Source organism: Cyanistes caeruleus, chromosome 13 (genome assembly GCF_971803275.1).
Source record: "Cyanistes caeruleus chromosome 13, bCyaCae1.hap1.1, whole genome shotgun sequence".
In the NCBI taxonomy this organism is placed as follows: domain Eukaryota; kingdom Metazoa; phylum Chordata; class Aves; order Passeriformes; family Paridae; genus Cyanistes; species Cyanistes caeruleus.
Window position 1 is genome coordinate 14,728,403 of NC_141713.1, and position 20,718 is coordinate 14,749,120.

General features: G+C 39.0%; 1 protein-coding gene and 1 long non-coding RNA gene across 10 annotated transcripts in view; one reads left to right on the forward strand and one right to left on the reverse strand.

Annotated features, from left to right (window-relative positions):
- Positions 1-376: 376 nt before the first annotated feature.
- On the reverse strand, positions 377-3,723 carry LOC147650721 (uncharacterized). Its single transcript, XR_015275839.1, has 2 exons — positions 3,653-3,723; positions 377-504 (listed from the first exon to the last, which is right to left on the reverse strand). It is a non-coding gene; the product is annotated as an uncharacterized LOC147650721 (long non-coding RNA).
- The window catches only part of TJP1 (tight junction protein 1), a 159,699-nt gene continuing 141,836 nt past the window's right edge, over positions 2,856-20,718 (forward strand). For 4 of the 9 annotated variants that reach the window (XM_086849069.1, XM_086849072.1, XM_086849071.1 and 1 more), the window contains exons 1-3: positions 2,856-3,051; positions 3,668-3,729; positions 12,718-12,850. In XM_086849069.1, the coding sequence (XP_086705195.1) occupies positions 2,938-3,051; positions 3,668-3,729; positions 12,718-12,850 (309 nt within the window). In that variant the 5' untranslated portion in view covers positions 2,856-2,937. Of the gene's footprint in view, positions 3,052-3,086; positions 3,165-3,320; positions 3,730-12,717; positions 12,851-20,718 lie in introns of those variants that run through there. The other 5 variants (XM_086849065.1, XM_086849064.1, XM_086849078.1 and 2 more) reach the window with 5 other exon arrangements.

Sequence of the window (20,718 nt, forward strand, 5' to 3'; positions counted from 1 at the left end):
AGTCTGTTCCTCTGAGCCAAGAGGTGCATTGCAAGGTCATTCTGGAGACAGGCTTCAGAAGAAGCCAGGGCATCACAGACCGTAAGAAATAGATTATACAGCTTGTTCTAAGGTAATGTCTGCATCTGAGTTACCTGAGCAAACAAAATTAAGAAATTAATATGGTTCTGCTTGGTTTGGACTGAAAAAAAACCCTATGAAAAAGCTGTATTAACCTGACAGGAATGAAATTGTTTTAAAAACACACACTAGGTTCAAAGAGTGTTTCAGCTTTCTGCAGTAAAGGAGAGTGTGCTCTGTTAGACAGAATGGGTTTGCACTAACAGCAGCAAATAGCATCAGAGACCCTCTCTTGCACGGATCTCTACCTTGGAAATTTTGGTCTTAGCTCAGCAAGGTCTCATGCTTGTCTCTCAGGTCCACAAGAGACAACAGTGGGATGTCTGGATACTTCCCCCAATCTGGAAGTTGCTGGTTGACTCCTGTTAAAAATAGCCTGTTCATCTAAAAGGCAAGAAAGACCGGATCTTTTTACTCTTGCAGCATATATGTAAAACATTGGTGCATAAAGCAAGATGTTCAGAAGGGCAATGGTACAAGAAAAACAAATAATGGCAATTAAAACAAGAGGATAAAATGTCTTCATTAAGAAGTGGTTTTTATCTCAGTAATGCACTTAAAGAAGTACAGAAGATGATGCATAAAATGGACATAAGTTAATTTGTTAATACCAGATCGACAGAATATAATAGTTCAAAACTATAGAGCTAAATTTGGAATAACTGTCATTATTCAGCAAATTTAAATAGATTTAGGAATCCCTATTGAATTAGGAATAGGAATCACATAATAGACTTTTAAAGAAGTTTTGAATATATGCCCATGTTCCACTGTAAGTCTTTATGCAAGGTACTGTTGTCAGATTTCTTAACTATTTTGTATATAAATAATTAAAACAAATTTATGTCCCAAACTTGCAAATGTAAAAGTGAAAAACAATATTTTGAGCTTCTCTAATACACAGTCCTTTTACAAAGAAGAAACCTTTGGCAGCTTACCTGCTTCTTCCAGGTTTATCAGCTTTCAAATAAACTTCACTTCCCATATCCTTAGATTGTCTGATCTAAAAAATTTCCACCACTACAACCAGATTAAGACTAGATTTTTTTGGGAAGAATTTCTATATGAGATTTGTTTTTCTAACTAACAGACATAACATTCAAATATCTAATGATAACAAATAACACTCAATATTTAAACTATTAGTCTCATCATTCTTTTAGTCAGCACTTCCTACCATTTTAAGGTGTATGTTATTTTCTTAATAGTATTGCACAAATGTAAATGACTACTTCAATTACAAGGTCACTGGCATTCTGTTAATGTTGTTGAGATGAAAATCCAGCCCACACTTACTCTCATGTGTGGGCAACAAGAGTTTTTTCAGCCAGCTAATGATGACTAGATAACAGAAGGAGAAAGCAACATGTTGGCTTTACAGTTCTTGGTTTTAAGCCAAAGTAAGATCTCTACAGGTTTTCAAACTAATCTGATATAGTGTGTACATAAGATACATACTTCCCAGTTAGTAAACTAAGAGCATTGTTTAAGTACAACAATTAATGCCACCTCCTAAATCTTCCTAATCATTTCAAGTTAGTTATCCCTCATTGCTCATAATGCCTGAGCTCTTCAAAGTCAAAGAAGCCATTAATGGGATCTTGAGAGGTGGAGATGTACACTGGACATCAATCTGGACATCAAGCTGCCATTTGAGTTTTTTAAAGCATTTGCTATACAGAATTTCAGGACATTTGTGTACATCAGATTTCTTGGTGGAAATGGAAGGCCATTGAACTCATTAATTACAGTAATGCAACGATGGTGTTTCTAATTAAAATCTGTGGCGCTTGTTAAGTATGGCACTTGTCTTCTCTGCTTCCCGTGTTGTGAACAGGCCTAGGTAGAATGCAGCCTACTGCAGTCTTGAAGTATCTATTATACATTCACACACAAAATAATCACTGAAATGCTCATCTCTGAGCCATAAAGTGACAGTATTATTCACATTATTTCTTCCCAGGTGACAGTGCCACTTTAGGACCTCAACTCTGGGTAAGGATTACAAGTAATACTATTCACGTTAGAGCAACTTAATGAAAAGTTGTCACTTCAGCATGGATTTGTTCTTATCTGCATGCTTAAACAGAGTATCCCAGGCCAAAGTATTTTGCACCACCATTGATCAATGTGTCCAGCTAGGTGCCACCCCTCACTGCAGGGATGTTTGTGCTGAGGGTCTCTGTACTGTACCAGCTGTTAAAACTTATTCCAAATGCACTTCTCAGACACCACTGTCTTCTTCTGCTGTTAGTGTGAGCTTGAGGAGGAAGGCACAGAACAGATTAAAGCCATGACAGCTGTGTCACACCTGAGGCCACCACAGAATTGTGTGTTCAGCTATTTGTGCTTAAGCACACAGAAGGCGGGAACCCCCTAAAATCATGTAATACTTTCAGATTGGCTTCATCACCATATGATTTTTAAGCACACTTCAGTTGCTTTTGTCACATGGAAATAAATAAAAAAGGGGTTGCCTTCCTGTGGCCTCACCAGGGTTTTTAGGTGCGCCTGTCCGTGCAGGTGCTCGGGGTGGCTGCTGTGGTCCCGCGGCGGGAGCTGCCTTCCAGCCATCCCTCCTGAGGGAGCCTTAGCGGGACGCGCTGTCCCCCTTCCCCTCAGCGCTGCTGTCGCCCTCAGCTCACCCGTACCTATGCTCGCCTCGTCTCACCCCACCCTCCTACTGACCTTCCCCCTCGCGGGGCCGCCCCGGCAGGCGCTGAGGCGTTTGCCCCGGAGCTCGGTTACTGCGGCCCCACAACCGACACTGTTAGCCGTGAGGGCGATTAAAATAACATGGGTCTCCTCTAGGCGCTAATGGGATTAGAGGCGAGGCCGGCGAGGCGCGGGCAGCGCTGCGGCCATGGCGCTCCTCTGATGGCGGGAGGGCAGCGGCGGCTGCGCCTCATGGGCGGGGGCGGGATACCCCAGGTAACCGGGGAGGGCAGCGCGGCGGGAGCGCCCCGGCGGCGGGCAGGGATGGTGGGGAAGGCCTGCTCGCCCCGGGGGCGAGGGGAGGCGGCGGCCGCCCAGAGATAGCCCAGGTGAGGAGAAGGCGAAGCGGGGGGCCTGGTCGGAGGCGGGGAGCGCGGGGCGGCGGGAGAGAGGGAGGCGCGGCAGTGGGTCGGGGGAAATGCGCGGGGGGCTGCGAGGAAGGGAGTGCGACAGCGGGAGGAGGAGAGGAGCGCGGGCCCGGGGGAGGGCAGAGCGCGGCGGGAGGCGGAGGAGAGCGTCAGCTGGAGCGGGGATAGCGGGAGCGCGGCGGGAGGCGGAGGAGGAGAGCGTCAGCTGGGGGCAGAGATAGAGGGAGTGCGGCAGGAGGAGGAGGAGGAGAGCGTGAGCCGGGGGGGCAGAGAGAGAGGGAGCGCGGCAGGAGGAGGAGGAGGGGAAGAAGCGCGACGCAGGGACGGCAGATGCCTGGAAATAAAAATTTGATGATTGCATGCAGCGGCTGGAGAGACTCTGTCGGTGGCGGCGGCGGGGACGAGGCAGGGACAGGGGGGGCGACGGCAAAATGAAGTATCAGAAATACCTGACTGTCTTGCAGATGGCCATAGGGGTGACCGCCTCCAACAGGGGCAGTCTGATGCCCTTAAAGAGGAAGCTGTGGTGAGTAGGCACAAACGGGGCCGCGGGCACTGCGGGCCGGGCCGAGCGCGGGCCGCGGCGGGACGGGCGGGCTCGGCGGCGGGGGGTCCCCGCGGACGTGAGGGGCGCCGTGCCCGGACCCGGCCTGCGGCTCCCGGCGGGCATCGCCGGGGCACAAAGTTCCCGGCGGATTCGCCGCCAGCCTTATGGAATCGCCGGGAGGCGTTGGCGGAGCTGTCCGCGCCCGGCCCGGCGGAGGACGCGGCTGGAGCAGGCGCTGCCGGACCCGGCACAGCGGCAATGGCAGCGCGGGCTGAGGGCGCGGGAGCCGCTCCGGCGGGGGCACCGCTTGCGTGACAGCCCCAGTGTTGCCGCCGATGTAGCGCAGTGTGCTCCCGGCCCGGGCTGGGCACAGCCGGCTCCGAATTCCCTGCCTTGCTGCTGCTGCTGACAGGTGTACCGAGAAAATGCGAGCAGGGAGACGCAGGTCTAATAGATCAGTGAGCGCCAGAGGTAGTGCTGTTCAAATATGGTCATTTTTCCTTAAACCCTGCGTTTCCCCTCACTGATTCCCACTCCTTTTGTGCCTGCTGATTGTGTGCTGAACTGATTTTTCTGGATGAATCAACAAGACGTTATGAAAAATGTATTAAAGTATAGTGGTGTAATGTGGGTGAGTAGGGCACCGACAGGAGTGTGGCACTGCGATACCCGGTCACTCGTGGGCAGACAAGAACCCACTGCTAGCTCGATGGGAGCGGTGGGATGGGTGTCATCATCGGGACAAATCATAAGGAGGAAATATGTGAACTTGTCAGATCTCCTGAGAGGAAGATATCAATCACAAATTTGTACACTGAGAATTTCTTACCTGTAAAAAACCAGGAGTGATATTTAGGTGGTAGTGGTCATACAGTTCTTTCACTGTACTTAGCTGGTCCTAGTGAAGCAAAGTAAAATGTCACAGAAGGCATGATAAGTCATTTTATTCAAACATGGATACTTTGCAAATACGAATATTTTCGTGTCAGCAGTTATAGCAAAAATGGACCTTACATGAATTGTACAATGTGGGTTTTTTATATCTTTATATCACAGTTTCAACTAGTATAGACAGTGTCAAGAAAATGTATCAATTGAAGAAACATGATGTGGAACTAGTAAGCTTTCTATCATGAATTTCAGATCAGATAGGACACAGTTTGATGAATCTGTTCATTCTGATTGTAATGAAAAAAATCAAATTAAGTTTTAGACAAAAATATGTTGCCATGCAAATAAGGTTTATTACATGTAATCAGAGATTTTTGCAGTGTATTTTGTGGTTTGATTCTGATTATGTAAGTTACATAAAGTGTACCATACCTATTTTATTCTCCCCAAATGCATCTCCTGTCTGTGTGCAGCAGGAGATGCAGTTGTGTGTTACATCTTTTGAGAAGTTTAGTTATGGGAAATGTTATCATGGCAGTTGTTCTATTTAATATTTTGTATGTCTTCTTGGAAGTGCTTTATTAGCTGGCCTGTTAAGGGAAAGCTATATATATTTGTGTGCTTTAAAAGTACATCTGAGAGGACCTGATTCAACTCCTACTCTTTCTTCAGTTGGAGTTAGATCTGCTCTATATTTTCTTGTTTCATGGTGAGATTTTGTGCTTTTTGAGGCACAGCAAAATATTATAGTGGCTCCACACTAATACATACCACAAGCATTGCATTTCATAACATTTCCAACTTGACATCATGTTACTGCAATGCTGTGTGAAGATTTAATTGACTAAAAGTGTTAAAGAAAAATAAGGCTTTTTTTTTTTAATTTTAGGGAGATGTGTGAATTACTTGAGCATTTGAAAGTATGTCTCTGCGATATTCTTGTTAATAGGTGACATGATATGTATTCTCATTTTCTTTAAGAACTTTAATAGCATTAGGCATTACCTGTATGGATAGATTTTATGCTTATGGATAAAATACTATTCTCTGATGCACTTAGAGAAGTGCTTAAAGATACTTTGTCATGTTAATTTTTTCTTATTTGTGCACAATCTGTATCAAATAATGCATTAAGAAAATCTGAACATTAGAGAGAAAATACGTTGCTTTTACTCAAATCAGTGTGGAACTAGTGTTTGTGTATATTTACAGTACATAAACCAAAAGCATAGCCCAATATTGTATCACTGTAAATCTCCAAAATACCTAAAGAAAACACATAAATCTACTCAGTATATAGTCAGAGGGTGCTTTTTAATCTATTTTTGTTTATTTTTAAAAGCTTAAAAAATTCTGTTTAACCAATGAAATTCATATGGTCTTTGATGTGTGAATCCATACTGTAAGTGGAAACGAAGCCATAATTTAATAAAAAAAGGGTTAAAATACTCATCCTTTTGTTGGTGGAGATAATCCACCAGAATCCTACTGAAAGAAAATGAAAAAGGTAACAGCAATGTTTTATTTCTTTAGAGAGCATCTGCCACTCCAATTTTCCCCTGATTTCCCCCTCACCAAAATCTAAGTCCTATTCTGTGATGTGTGGAAGTAGAGCTACAAATGAAATACCAATATCTCATGATGGGTTAAGAATAAATAGTTATTAAGTGACTAAGAATAAACCAGGCAATTAAACAGAGAGAAGAAAGCTGTGCCACAGGCTTGCAGTAGGAGGTGGAGGAGACAGAAACCTGCTTTGTGTGGAGTTTATAATTTTATGATGAGGTTTACTTGGGGCAGTAGTTTTGGATTCAATGCTGGAGGAAGCTGCTGGAGTCCTGAACTGCTGATTCAGACCCTTTCCTGTGTGTGTGCAGTGTTGTAATCTAATATGTAGGAGCCTAAACGAGATGAGTAGGATGTTTTTAATCCTCTTGCTGGAGGGACAGTATTTGGATACAAAAGCCACCATCATAACTCTGCTAGTACAGGTTGAATGCAGCAGGAACTAACATCTGCAAAGGTGGTTAAGAAAAAAACTGACAGCTGAATTGGGAGTAGTTTAAAAATAGTAAATTTTTATAAATATTTACTGAAACCCTAGTATGTGCAACCTGAGTCCTTTTTCAATAGGGAAATGCTAAGTCACATTATTAAGGGGAGCTACACAGGTAGACTATAATTTCTTGTCAAACTGGTTGTTAAGTTTCTCTGCTGCAAGGAGAACAGTGCAGGCAAATAAATAAACAAACAAAAAAGGAAAAAACAACAACAAAACCCCCAACAGGATATCCTATCCATTCTAATAGTTCTTCTCACTAACATTTCCTTCTGTTTCTCACAGCATTTGCCTTTACTCTGAAAGAGTTCCTGTGCTTTGGCAAACACCCCTGCTGCTCCCCTTGGTGCAGGGGAGTGCAGCATCATGAAGAAAGGTGAAAAGCTCAGTTTGTGATAAGTTTTCATTGGGGAGATTATGGAAATGGCTGAGACTATTCCATATTTACATTCTTTTAAGAATGATAGGTAGATAGATAGATAGATAAGGTAGTTGTCTGAGGCAATCTAGGTTACAGAAAAGAATGCAGGTGCAGTGCACTACAGAATTTAAATTTGTATTTGAATTTGACAGAATCCAGTTCCCCTGTTTGGTGATATTGTTAAAAGAATGTGTGATACAGAAACCTGATGTTAAATGATAGCTGCTTCTTGTAAAATACTGCACAGGCACATTTATTTTCAAGCGTAGGAGTATTTGAAATCAGTGAGGAGTAACCAGCATGTCTGGAATTAAGCAATGATCTGAATGCTTTGTTGTCTCAGAGTCTTTGTATTTAAGCTGGGTCTTGGCTGTAGAATCCCAGGCTTATAATGAAGAATGTCTGTTTTATCATTAGGACCATCCCTAGGGAGAAAAGTGCCGTTGTTTGTTTATGTTCCAAGTAGTGTCATATTTAGTATAATTAAATAATGGAAAATGTCACCTTATTGCAGGAGAAAGAAAACATCAAAGATTGATATTCTTGGTGTTTCTACAGAACTCTATGGAAAAATACAGATCCTCAGAATGGGTATTTTCCATTTTTGATTACTAGTTCCAGTTAATATTGTTTGAAATGAGGATAAGATTTTCAGTTTAGCCTGTTGTAAAGCTTTATTTATGTTGAAAGTTAATTAATACTTTTTTTTCCCCTAAGGGAGGCAGGATACCATCCTTAGAATCAACATACTTGCAGAGGTGCACAAGTATTCAGCATAGCAACTGAATGCTTGGTGTCTCTAGCATTGTTTCAAACTTACCTTTTATTTTTTCAAAAAAACTACTAATATTGAGTAACTACAATTGTTAGGATTTCCAGTCTGATCAGTGGGAGTAAATTTCAGCTTTTCCAGCCTTATGTTTGAGCCAGAAGCCAGTGATCACACCGAGCTGAGCCCGGCCTGCGTCCTCGCTTTCGGTGGTGCTGAGGAAACCTGGCTCCTAATGGGAGGTAGAATAATTATGGGAACTTTATACATCTCTCTGCTGAGATCTGTGAAGCTATCAGAGGCAGAACTTCCTGAGAAGTTTGCCTTTGATGTTGCTACAAGAACTTAAATGCGCTCTTTATAGGATAGGCAGGCAACTTGCAGTATATGAAAAATGTAATAATTATGTCACCATTAGAAGTCATGTTGAGGCTGCATAGTTGTCAAAACCTTGTGCAGTCTGCATTAACTCTAGTGCTAGTACTGCACTTGGAAAACAAACACAGAAAATGTGTCATTTCAAGACAAATTTTTTAATCATTCTGGCGCTAAGTTTTATAAAATTGTTCAGAACTCTTATCACTTAACAAGAAGAGAGTTTATGAAGTTCTTGAAAGATTTTCAATGTAACTGGTCTGTCTAGAAACTAAAATGACATTAGTAATTCCAGACATAATTTAACTTTTAAAAAAATAGGTAATATTGAAATCCGTTATAAATAGTAATGATATCTGAGTAGACTATAAATATAGCTTTTATTCATAAACTTTTATTATACTCATACCATCTGATTATTTTATAATATGTATTAAGTTATTAGCCCTTGATATGACACTTCACCTTGAAGTCACTGTTGTACATTATTTTGTTAGGCTACTATGCTTGTCAGTGGAATACAGGTAGTGAAAGTTTAGGTTTTTTGCTTATTTTACAAACTAGAGAAATAATTTAGAGTCATGGTTATGTAATCTGATATATGATCAGGAAGCAGTCAAGGTCAATGAAACCATTGTAAGAATTGTGTATAATAAATAAGAGCCTCAGACTCCAGGTGGGATATACAAAATGGTTCAATTTTACTTGACTAAAATTTTCAGAAGTTAATGAATTGGATGCCTTAATTTAGGATTCCTGTGATAAGCTCCATTAAAAAGGTGTTGTATTTCCAGAATATTAAACACATGATTTGAACAAAACCAGCAAATTTGAAGGCACCAGGAATTGTTCACTACCTTCAAAGATCCTTATGCTATATTCTACTTTTTGAAGCCCTAGTTTGCCTTGAACATCTAATTCCTAGGCTTTTGTTCAAGAGTACTTGCTTTAAAGTAGTTGATGGCCTGCAAATATTTTAAAAGGGTTTTTATATATTTTTCTCCTTTTGTCTGTGACAATTCCTCTATACTCCTGATGCAGGCATTACAGTGACTTAGCAATTCACTCTTAATATTAAACTTCACTTTTCTTAATATTGTACTAATATATATTCAGGAATTTAAATAAAAGTTGAAAGGAGTAATCAGATGCAGGAAATTTTATTAGTATTTTTTTTAACTTAAGGTTCAGATGCCAGAACCATGGAGCATTGCATTATAGTTTCAGTATTCACTTAAAAAGAATAGTTTCTCTGATTACAGTGAACGCTTTGGGAACACAAAGCATGATTCAAAAGAGAGAAGGATTTAAAAAATATGTTTTTCAGATTTTTAATAATTTATTTTTGAGTCAGTCTCGAAACACTTTGGACCTTTTCTCATGAGTTTGCACTCAAGTGGGTTTATTTTCCAACTTTATAGTCTGAACTTTGGAGATGTATTCACTGTGGAAATATCTAGTATTTGAAGGAGTTCCTGTTGCAGTATTACATGAGTGCTACTGGAAATGGATTCTTGAAAGTGTCATTTTTGCATCCTGCATTCTGCAAAGCCTGGGTAAAATTGTTCCAAGTCTGTCTCAGGTCTGTTATTGCTTCCCTTCGCTAAAGGAAATGTTATTGCTGGTCTGTTATTGCTCCCTTTGTGGGAGGAGTAGGGGCACTGGAGAAGCTGGTAGTTAATTAGTCTGCACTTGTCCCAAAGTTTCCTCATCAACCACAGAGTCAAAAACCCCCGTGATGCTGTCAGTATGGATATCTGGCCTCAGATCCTTCCTTTGGTGTACATACAGTGTAAAGCTTCCCAATTCCCAATATTAATGATATTGATTGGTTTTCTTTGGTTGGTTAAGTAATACTTTATTTGCTGGTAAAGAAGTTATTGATTTTATAAAGGATTGGAGGGAATAGACAAATTGTAATGTTCTTTTTCGTATAGTTATATATTGAAAGTTACATTTAACTTTAAAAAGACTTTTCTGTATCTTAGAAGCTAACAAGTAACAGCCATAATCTGTTCTCCAGCAGAATGAAATGATAGCTGGACTCCAGTGGCAGCAAGTTCATTTTTTCAAGTGGCTGTAAAGAGTGAAGCTCCTAAACAGAAGGGCCTTTTAAGCATACCACTAGTGTAGTTCTTTTTTTTTAAACTATGTAACTTTGATTAGCCTGTTATTTGTTTGGGCTTTTTCCATGTAAATAGTTTTCTTTTTTATTTTAAATAAAGGGTTTTGGTTATCAGAAAACATTAAAAGACTTGCAGCTTAAAGAAATGCACATTTGTGGGTAAGCCCCTAAAGTAAATGGCTTGAAATGTTATTCAAAATAAGGAAAAGCCCAGTGTAGCTTATAGCTGCTACACTCTTTTCTCTTAAGTATAAGGAGAAAATGTAAGATGCCAAGCATTTGATTCATCAGAGGTGCATTTGAAGATTAATTAACCCAAATTATAAGTAATGGAGTAGGCAACCCTCAAAGATTCCCTTAGATTCCCTTTACAGAGAATAAACAGAGACTCTGACAGTAGGGGAACAATGGATCTCTCTGAGGGCTCCAGCATCTGCATTTGCCATGGACACAGAGCGTGTTCAGTTAGGTACTTGAGCAGAGATGTTTGGAGCACTCTGTTACAGAGAGACATACACACAATAGCAACGTGCTGTCATTGTAAATGTCACTGTCTGTGCAACAATATAGAGGCTGAGCAGTTGTCTTTATTTGGAAATCTGTCCTGGTAATTCCTGAAGGCATTTTAGCAGGGAATCCGTGGTGTTCTTGAAGTTTCTGTTGTGTGAACAAATATGTTACTGTAGTAGACAGGCATGGTTCTTAGAATTCAATCCATATATGACTAGACAAAAAAATCCAGTGCAGTCTCAGCAGGAGTTTCATATTGTAATTAAGATGTATAGATATTATAGTTATGTTTTCAGGTAGAAATTTGCAGTTTAAAGTTGGAAATAAAATAACCCAAGGGGGAAAATCATCTAAACAAATTACTATATTATCAAGAGAACTTAGAGCAAGTTTGTTTGTATGAATGTCAGAGTGCATGTGTAAAAACCCCAAAAAATCAGGCATCTGAAAGCAAATTAGTGATTTGGTAGTTGCAGTAATTCAAAAAAAAGAAAAAAAGAAGGGCTTTATCTTTATAAATTGAATAACAGATTTGTAAGGATTTGCTTTTATTTTCAAATTTGGGTATATTTGGATAACTTCTTCTCCCTAGCTGTCCCATGGGCATATTATCCATGATGGTGTGTAGACCTGGAAGTCTCACTAATCAAACAAGTGTATTCAGCATGGCTATTGTATTTTGTATTTGCAATTGTGTATTTCAGGAGTTGATGTGGCCCACTATGCAATGTCCTGTTTTGGTGATGCATATGTTTAAGACATCTCCACCTTTCTTTCTTTTTTTGCACAAACATTTATGTGCATACTAAAGCCATTAATCCAAGTAAAAGAACTAAAAAAAAGTCCTACAGTATTTTTTTTGTGTAAGGAATCTTAATGGTTTTTGAGAGAAATACTGAAATAGTGTAAGGACTAGGGAAATGCAAAAAAATACATGTTATTTAAGCTGACTTTTGAAATCTATGGCTGCAGTTGAGAAATAATATGGAATAAGTGTAAATTTGGACATGAGGATTTGAGGTTTTTAGGTAATTCTTGGTGAGTGTATTTGCTGGAATACAGTTTTCCTTGTCCTGAAGTGCCAGTCTGACTACGGACTATTTTGTATTTGAAATATTCACCTCACAAATCCTAATACACTTAGTTAATTATTAACCCCACTTAGTTCTGCTCATTAACAATTTCCAACAAGCTCATTGAAATATAGATTGCTTCCTCCAAATATTTTAGTAATGGACTCCCCCTAGGACTATGTGTAGATTATAATATGATGAAAAATCTTATCGAGTGTAGTTGCTTAATATATTACCCCTATAACTTTAACAGATGCTATTAATGTCATTATTGTTGGTTGTTATTCATTGCTAGAATAGCTGAAGCACCATCAGCACTCAAACTGGAAAAGGTAAAAAGCCAGATACTGCCAGGCCTCCTGGTGATTTAACTGACAGCTGTCAATGTGTATCACAGGACTTGGGTTTCCACTAAAGAAGTAAAGAAAAATAGTCCTTTTAAATTTTCAAAAGTTAAATATGTTTTTCTATAATGTATATTTTTTCTGATTCTACTCACTTTTGTACAAAAAACATAACTTCAGGATGTTTTTGACAAGATCTGCAGGCAGTATGGTCTTGATGTGAGCTAGACTTCTACATACTTGTGGTCTTATTTCGGCACTTAGTGATTGAAAACTGTCACTTGGATTGACATCTCTTGTATGTATAGCATGGTAATGTGTTTTCCTTTGTAAAGTTTTTACTCTAAGCAAATAAAATAATGTATTATTTGTCTGATATGTGGCTCTTTTTGTTTGGCAGGGTAACTCCATCTTCCGAAAATCCCAATGGTGCTACCTGTAGTGTAAGTCAGGGAAAGCCCTCTTTAAGAAGAATAAAAGGGAGAATACACAGAAGCAAAAGCCTTGATAGCATTGATTTCTGTGAATTCACTGTAAGTACTATACCTTTTACATTTATCCTATGTGAAGTTAAGAGAATCTTATTAATAAAGCATTTTGCTTCTTGCATTGGGTTTACCTGTTTGACAGATTAGCAAAGGTATTGTACTTAATGTTTTATTGCCTTGCTATGCTGCCAAATATTTCGAGCAGTGATGTACAACTACATTCTTGCTCTTCAGTGACCATGAGACAGAAATTTCTGTGTCAAATTTGAACATTGTTGCCTGTGTAAGATTTAGAAATTGACTAGAAATAGAGTAAACATAAAAACCAAAATATTATTTCAAATTTTATTTTTATATTGAGATTTTGGATATTGCGTTTAAAGTCAAACATTGCTTTTTACAAAACCCAAAAAACTATTTCAGTTGCACATGGCTATAATAAAGTGCTAGAAAAGGAAATATATTTATCTAAAATATGTATATGCTTATAGCACTTGAAAGCTGGTATTACAGGTGATAGTTACTACAATTAGGCAGTGCTGGTATATTCCTTTTCTCTTCTCTTTGGTTAGGGGGTAGATGTGTTTGTGTTACAATTTCAGAAACTTCAGTGTGATCATGGTAAAGAACTGTGACAATGTCCTAACTAACTGGAGGGAATTTGGTCAAAACAAATTATATTCTGATAAACTAAAATAATGTACTGTTTAAATACTTAAACAATGTCAAAGAATATGTTAAATTATAAATTGGTTATGAGATACGAGGATGAAAGAGCTAAAAAATACGTGCTGTCTTTAAAATGTAGAAATCAATAGTGATGTGAAGATATTGTCTGGCATTGCATAGTGCTAGAAACAATATCACTGTAATTTTCAGATGGGATTTGGGGAAACATCTTTAAGGCATAGCAGTGGTTTGAGTGTGTTGTCTTTCAGTGGGATGTTTTCCACAGATGATGCCAATAGCATAATTGGTATTTTTTTCCTCAAGACAGTTTTGTTTCTAATTGTGAAGTCCTGCAGCGCTGTCTTTGGGACAAAGAGCTTGTTGTTTGCTGTTCAGGGAGGTACTGAAGTTAGGATGTAGTGTGTTGTGTGGTGCCCAGATACTTCTGGATACGGCCAGTCTTGCACGGCCGTGTGCCCTGGCTGGGGAGCGTGTGAGGGAGCTGTGCTCAGGCTGTGCTGCCCCATTTCCAGCTGCCTTAGGTGTGTCTGTGCTAACTCTTGTCACAGCACCGATCCCGCTGCAATCATCGCTCTGCTGAAGGTTACAAATTCTCCTAGTGAGCAAAATTTCCTTCTGCTATATGGGTCTTCGTCTGTGTGGTCCTATTAAGGAGTTTTATCTAAATCTATCTCCACTCTTGGGGCCTTCAAAGAAAAAAAAAGATTATAGCCAACGGTAAAAAGAATTTCTTGCATGCCATAAAACCTTTGCAAAGAGATTTGAGACAGATAGTAATGGGCAAGTCTGTATCTGTAGCATACAAATGTGCAGAGTATGTACATGTATAAATTCATACATTAATAGATAAGTATTGATAATTAGGATCAGGAAAGGAAGTTCACTTTTTCTGAGGTCTTGTGTTAAAGGATGACACAGATTTAAATAGCTAAGCAGACAAATCAGAGTTAAAACAGATTTTCTTGCTGCTACATAATTTTGAATCATAATGAAATATTTCTTGATATTGTATAAGTGTGATTTTATTGTTCTCAAATTGTGATTAAAATAGATCTAAAGAAGTAATTGAGTAAATTAGTATGCCTAAGTCTTTCAAGAGTGTTCTCAGAACTGAACATTTTTCATGTTAAGAGTCTTCATGTAGTAAAAACTCAGGCACTGGCATACAGAACACAATTAAAAATTAAAACACAAAGTAGCTTTTTTAAATGTTCTCTTTACAACTATTTTATGCTGTAATATATTCATTTTATACACAGCAAAGTTGAAAAGTTTCATATTTAAGTATGTGGATAACTTATATGCTGACAGCATCCAGTGAACTGTTGGTTTCATTCATCATGTAATGAGATCCATTAATAATTCTGAATGTTGCTGGATTTCACTTTAAAATAAGTAATGTCCACATACATCCTAAACTAATCATTTTTGGGAACCTTTTGTTTAAAGGTTTCACTCAGCAATTTCTTACCAAGGAAAAATCCTAACAGCAGAAAGACATAAAAAATAAGTTATGCTTTCTTTTCTCCAAGTGAATAAATGGGTCCCCAGTGGGGAAGTTCTGCATTTTGATGCAGTATGCCCATACAAATATTCAATACATGACAATGCTATATTTACTACTTTACTGTGACTTCACCTGAAGCTGGGGACAAGTTGTAGGAGCTATGTTAAACAGGGAGGCTCATTTAAAAATAGGGTTATTCTTTGCAAGGGTGGGAATAACCAGTGAAGAGCCCTTTGCATGTGTAAAATCTCAGCAGAGGCCAGGGAGGGACTACCATGGGTGGCTTCAGAGGGTTGTCTGGGCAAGGTGATACTGCCAAGTCTGTTGTTCACCACAGTTAGTAAAATCTGAAGTTTGTGCTGTTAATGGCTTTTGGTTATACCTGTGGCTCCTCATATGGGTGATGTACCTAAGGGTGCAAGAGAGCTCCTTGCCTGTGGAACCATATCCAATGGGCTGCTGCTGCAGTGACCCATTGCAAGCCTCAGGTACTTGGATGTCCCTGCTCTGGAAGTCCCTGGCTCGAGGCTGGGCTGGATGGGGTCCTGGGAAACCTGATTTAGTGGATGGCATCCTTGCCCATTGTGAGGGGTGGAAACTAGGTGAGCTTAAAGGTCTCTCTGAAACCAAGCAATTCTATGATTTGTGTGAGACTGTCAAAGCACACAATTCCCAGTTGGTGCATTGCATACCTATATTAACATCCCATACCTGCCTCACCTGTATTAAGCTCACAACACCCTTCAGGTATAAGTTCTTCCTGATTACAAATTGTGAGAATCTGCAGGACTGCTGACAAAAACTCAGTTTTATTTCTTAGTGATACCTCTGCTGTCTTAAGTGGATGATGCTGGGGTTTCTAAGTGATGCCTCCTTTTACCATTTTGCTAAGGCAGCAAGTGAGGAAATAAAGTGATGAAGTTATGTTAAGCCACAGAGTGATAGCACAGCAACTCCCTTAAAATGTGTATCCATTTTCAACTTCTTGAACCCTTTTTCTTTTCTTTATCCTCTCCATGTATTAGCAGTACCACTTAGTTAGATTAGCACCTGTCTACCCAAACAAAGTAAAATCTGATTTATTGCCCTTCAGTTCTTCTTTAGAGGAGTATCATCATGCTGTGCTAGGCCAGACATTAGCCCTTGAAAAACTCAGTTTTAGTGGTATGTATAAAAAATATGCCTGTATTTTATGTTGAATATTGGCAAATGGTTGTTTTCTACCCAGAAATGTTGCAGTACTCATTGCCTACATTGCAGAAAAAGGGAGAGAAGATAAAGAATAGCATTATCAGCTCTTGGAGGCACATTTGGAATACCTACTACTTTGTAGATTGAGCTTATTGTACTAATGTTCCATGACATCCACATTTTAATCTTCATTACTCTGAAACAACCCCTGGCTTTGTACAAGCTACCCCAAATAGCACTTCCGAGCCCGGTTCGTCGACAGGGTTTTTGTTGTACTAGGCATTGTGCAAACGTGGTGTGTTTACTCTCAAGGACCTTACAATCTATTTCTAATAATAGGTAAGATGTGACTAACCTTTGATTCTTTAGCTGCATATGGCTCTCAAGCTGTTCAAGTGCTGCACTGATGCTAGGGCTTCTGAAGGTCACGTTGGGATGCAGGTGCATTTTGGGACTGCCCTGCTTGATAGAGCCCTGGGAGTCGTCCTCCTCACTGGTGTGTGAGCTACCTTGGGAGGCTGTGTGACAGCTCAGAGGTGTTTGAATGGATCTTGTGGTTGCTGCCTGTATGGCAGATTTTGTGCAGGTCTTACAGCACTACAAACACTGACCACCCCTACAATGTGTAGATGGAGAGAAGCCGTTCCTTTCTTTTTCTTTTAGTCAGCACTGAAGTTTTCTGGGAATGACCGAAAGAGAGACTGTGAAAGCTTTTGTAAGGAGCTCATATAATGAATTTTATATCTAAGATACCTTTTTTTTTATTTTTAGTTTTGTAATTCTTTGATTGAACTTGAGAAATTACTGAAATCGGCATCTTGAAAGTGTATTTTTAAAGGAATACAGATTCAAACCATTCATGCTAAAATCAACCCTTTGGACAAAGGATTTTGTCCTGGAAATCAGAGCACTGCAGTTATTTCCAATATGAACAAGTCCAGTGCTGGAGGCAGCTGGTGCTAGCCTTCTCTCACTGAACATGCACACAGCTAGGTTCAGCTAACCTGCAGCTGGAGCAAAACAGAAAATGTCCAGTGTCTGTTTGCATTGGAGTTAAAATCCAAGGAATAATTTTGCCGGATGTTATAGCAACGCAGGTTTCTTTTCCTCGCTTTCCCATTCCTTTCTAGCAATGCCTTTTTCAGGTGCATTGTTTGTCTCTTCTTGCCATATACTGCCAATGAAGCGATGTTGGCTACAGTCGCTGTGTGCTAATGCTTTAGAGGTCTGTGATGCCAGCATGCAAAACACAAGAGTAACACAGTGGGGTAGGAGATTAGCAAAAAGAGGGGAAAAGAAAGACAGCTAAGTACAAAGAGCAGTCTCAATAAAGCACTGTGGAAAGCATGATAAAATGAAGAGGTAATGCGAAAGTGAGAATTAGCTAATGTGTGGTTGCCTTCTTTAGATGGGGAATACACATGTTCACCTGGAATAGTAATTTTTAGTGCAGTGTAGTAAGTGTTATGCCTTTGAACGGGGCGTGATACCTTATATGATTCCTCACAGAGGAGCTGCAGCAATTTCTCAGTGTGCTTGCCTGCTCTCATTAGCAGGATGGAGTGATTGACCTCGCATGCTCTGTGGGGGTGTGTGCCCGGCATGTTCTGTGTGCAGGGAGGGACGTGTGCGCCCGAGCGCTCGGGGAGCAGCTCCCCATCAGTGGCTGTGTCATTGTGCTGCTGCTGCTGCTGCTTTTACCAGCAATTTCACGTGCTTTATAATTTCTGGTGAAGTTTCAAGGCTCTTTAGAGGCTTTAGTGATTAACTTTAATGGATGTTTGTGATGACATCCTTATTTCACTTCCCCAATCTCCTTGGTAGATTTTTATAGCATACAGCAGGCTTAGAATCAATTTGTTGTTGGAGATGTCCTTACCAGTGTGTTGGGTAACTGTTGCTGTGAGTAGCCCCATTCCCCCAGCGAAAAAAAATGTAGTGATCAAAACATAATGCACTATACTGGTTAACTTGTCATGGAGCATATTGCTGAGCAAGGCAGTCTAGTCTCTACTGAAGCATGGATTTCTTGCAGTTTTTTATTTAATTTCATCTAGTCTAAAGTCATCTTCCCTTTGAATCATCTTACAAATGACTTCTGAGTAGATATTATTCAGTAATTTGATTTTTGTTTTCTTTTTTTAAATAAAATTCTTCAGTTTTTATGCTTTCATTTTTCTTGATTTTCCTGCTGAGTATTTTCATTTAAATATGTGTCTGTAAAACTAGTAAAACGAGAAATGAATAATAACAGAAATGGTATGTATCAGATTCAATTTCTTAGGATGGAGATGTAAGAGCATTCATGTTCTTTAAAAAGTCCTGCAGGTATTTTGATCATCTCTGTGGATGTGGAAGGAAGCACTCATTAGCACAGCTGGAGTCTTGTAGATGCCCTTAATTTGTTACTGTTCAGAGAAGTGTGGTTGTTATGCAGCTGTTTCTGAGATTTAAATCCTCTCTGCTAGCTTAGACTTGCTTCACAATATTGTTGTTGTACTGTAACCCATTTATTATAATTTAATCTGTTGGTGTGCAAACACAGTACTGACTTCATACAGTTTTGGCCAGTTTATTTTATCTAAGATAGTTTAAATAATTTTAAAAAAGGAATATTTAAGCAGTTAACACATTTTACAGTTAATGAAATAAAAATACTTTATATCTTACATGTGTATTTTTATGGGTCAAGGATATATAGAAAAAAACAGAAATATACTTATTACTGGTTTTAATGTATATAGTTAATAGTTTTAAATACAGAGGAAAAAGAGCTTATTTGGAACAAGTTTGGAAATATAATACCTATGGAAAGAGGAAGAAAAATTGGAAGACTTTGATCCAAGATTGTAACTCTTCTGGGAAAAGGAGTATATTTTCAGCATTGTTTATTCAGTCATCTTGCTTTTTATTTAAAAACAAACCTAAGTTTTATGTAAGAACCATTCTAAATGTCAAGGCAAATTATTAAGTCTCAAGCATAATACTAGGTGAAGCTTATGCAGCCTTAAGATTAACCTAAGGAAGTTAACCATAAATGAACAAGTAATTTAATTTGCTAAATTCTGAATTGTGATTGACCTTGATTTGTGTTTCTGAATTGATTCAGACTGATTGATTTATGTTTCTCAACAAATTCAGAGCTCCAGTTTAAGTCTACCAAGGATGTTAACTGACAACAGTGTTTACATTTAATTTTAATTAGAAATACATTTTTGGGTGCATGTTTTAGGTTATTTTTATTTCTTCTCAGAATGGCACTGTGAATTTGGGCAGATATAGCTGTACTGAAACACTCTTTGGCATTTGTTAGAGTAATACCTGCTTGATTACTCCACCACCATTATACTTGGTGGATGACTGTGACTTGTCAGGTCCATCATCTCTTAAAATGTCAAAAGATATGTAGGCCATTGTGTAGTTTGTCTTTAGATTACATAATATCAGCTCCTCTTTGTGTGGTGGCGTAGGATGCAATTGTCATGTGTTTATTCCCAATACTAGTGCCCACCTGCCAGAGAGCTGCAGCCCCAAGCAGAATGAGGGTCCAATTATTTGTCCTTCAGCTAGGCCAGAGGTGCAGGGAAGCAGAGATGATTTAGCATGACCACTATCCCTGCTTTTCAGATACTTCTGAGCTCCCTTGATGTCTCAATTTCTGAACTGAACTCTGTATGGAGCCACATGATGATCAGTGTTGTATTAAAGCAAATTGATGGGATGACTCAGGGAAAAGAGTTATGCTCATATAAGTGTGAGCTTCTCTAGGTCAATGCTAATTTTTTTTTCTGAAAACTCAAGGTTTCTTATTTTAGATTAGATACCTGAATATTTTGTTAGGCACTAGATACTTGTGTAATAAATAACTGTTTCTGTCCAAAAGAATTTTATGTGAGTGAATGTAAACTGGCTTTGAGTCTAATTGCATTTATCTTTCATGCCAAAAATTCCTCCCAGATTTATTTCTAGAGTAGAAGTTAAGATTATATTGCTCAATCTGTTTTCCTGTTATTGATAGATTTTATTTGTTTGACCTTTCTCCACTGTTGTGCCCAAAAAGAGGCAGACTTGTTATATATGAGGAAGCAAAGACTGCAACAATTTCTATTGCAGGCTCTCAGCCTTGTGCTTAAAAATAGCAAATAACAGAAGTGTCAGTATGAGTGGCTTTTCAAATATATCACTAGAATGTATATGCTAGTAGCATGTCTGTTTTCATATTTTTATTAGGTTGATGGAGGTTTTTTTTGGATGTTTGGTTTTTTGGCTTTTGCTATTTTTTTTTGCCTCACCAGAACTGTTTACCCTTGGAAACTAGTTTGGGTAATTAATTCTAATGGCTTTTAAAATTTGATTTTTATTATTAAACAAAATCTGTTGTTTCTGTTTGCAAAAGCTGCTTGGATTTTTCTGTCATTAAAATCTTGTCTATGTGTGGGCACCACTGTCATGTCTGCAAAGATATAATCATTTCATGGAAATAATAATGATCCTATAATGCAGGTATAGTCAGTGTCAGTATGCA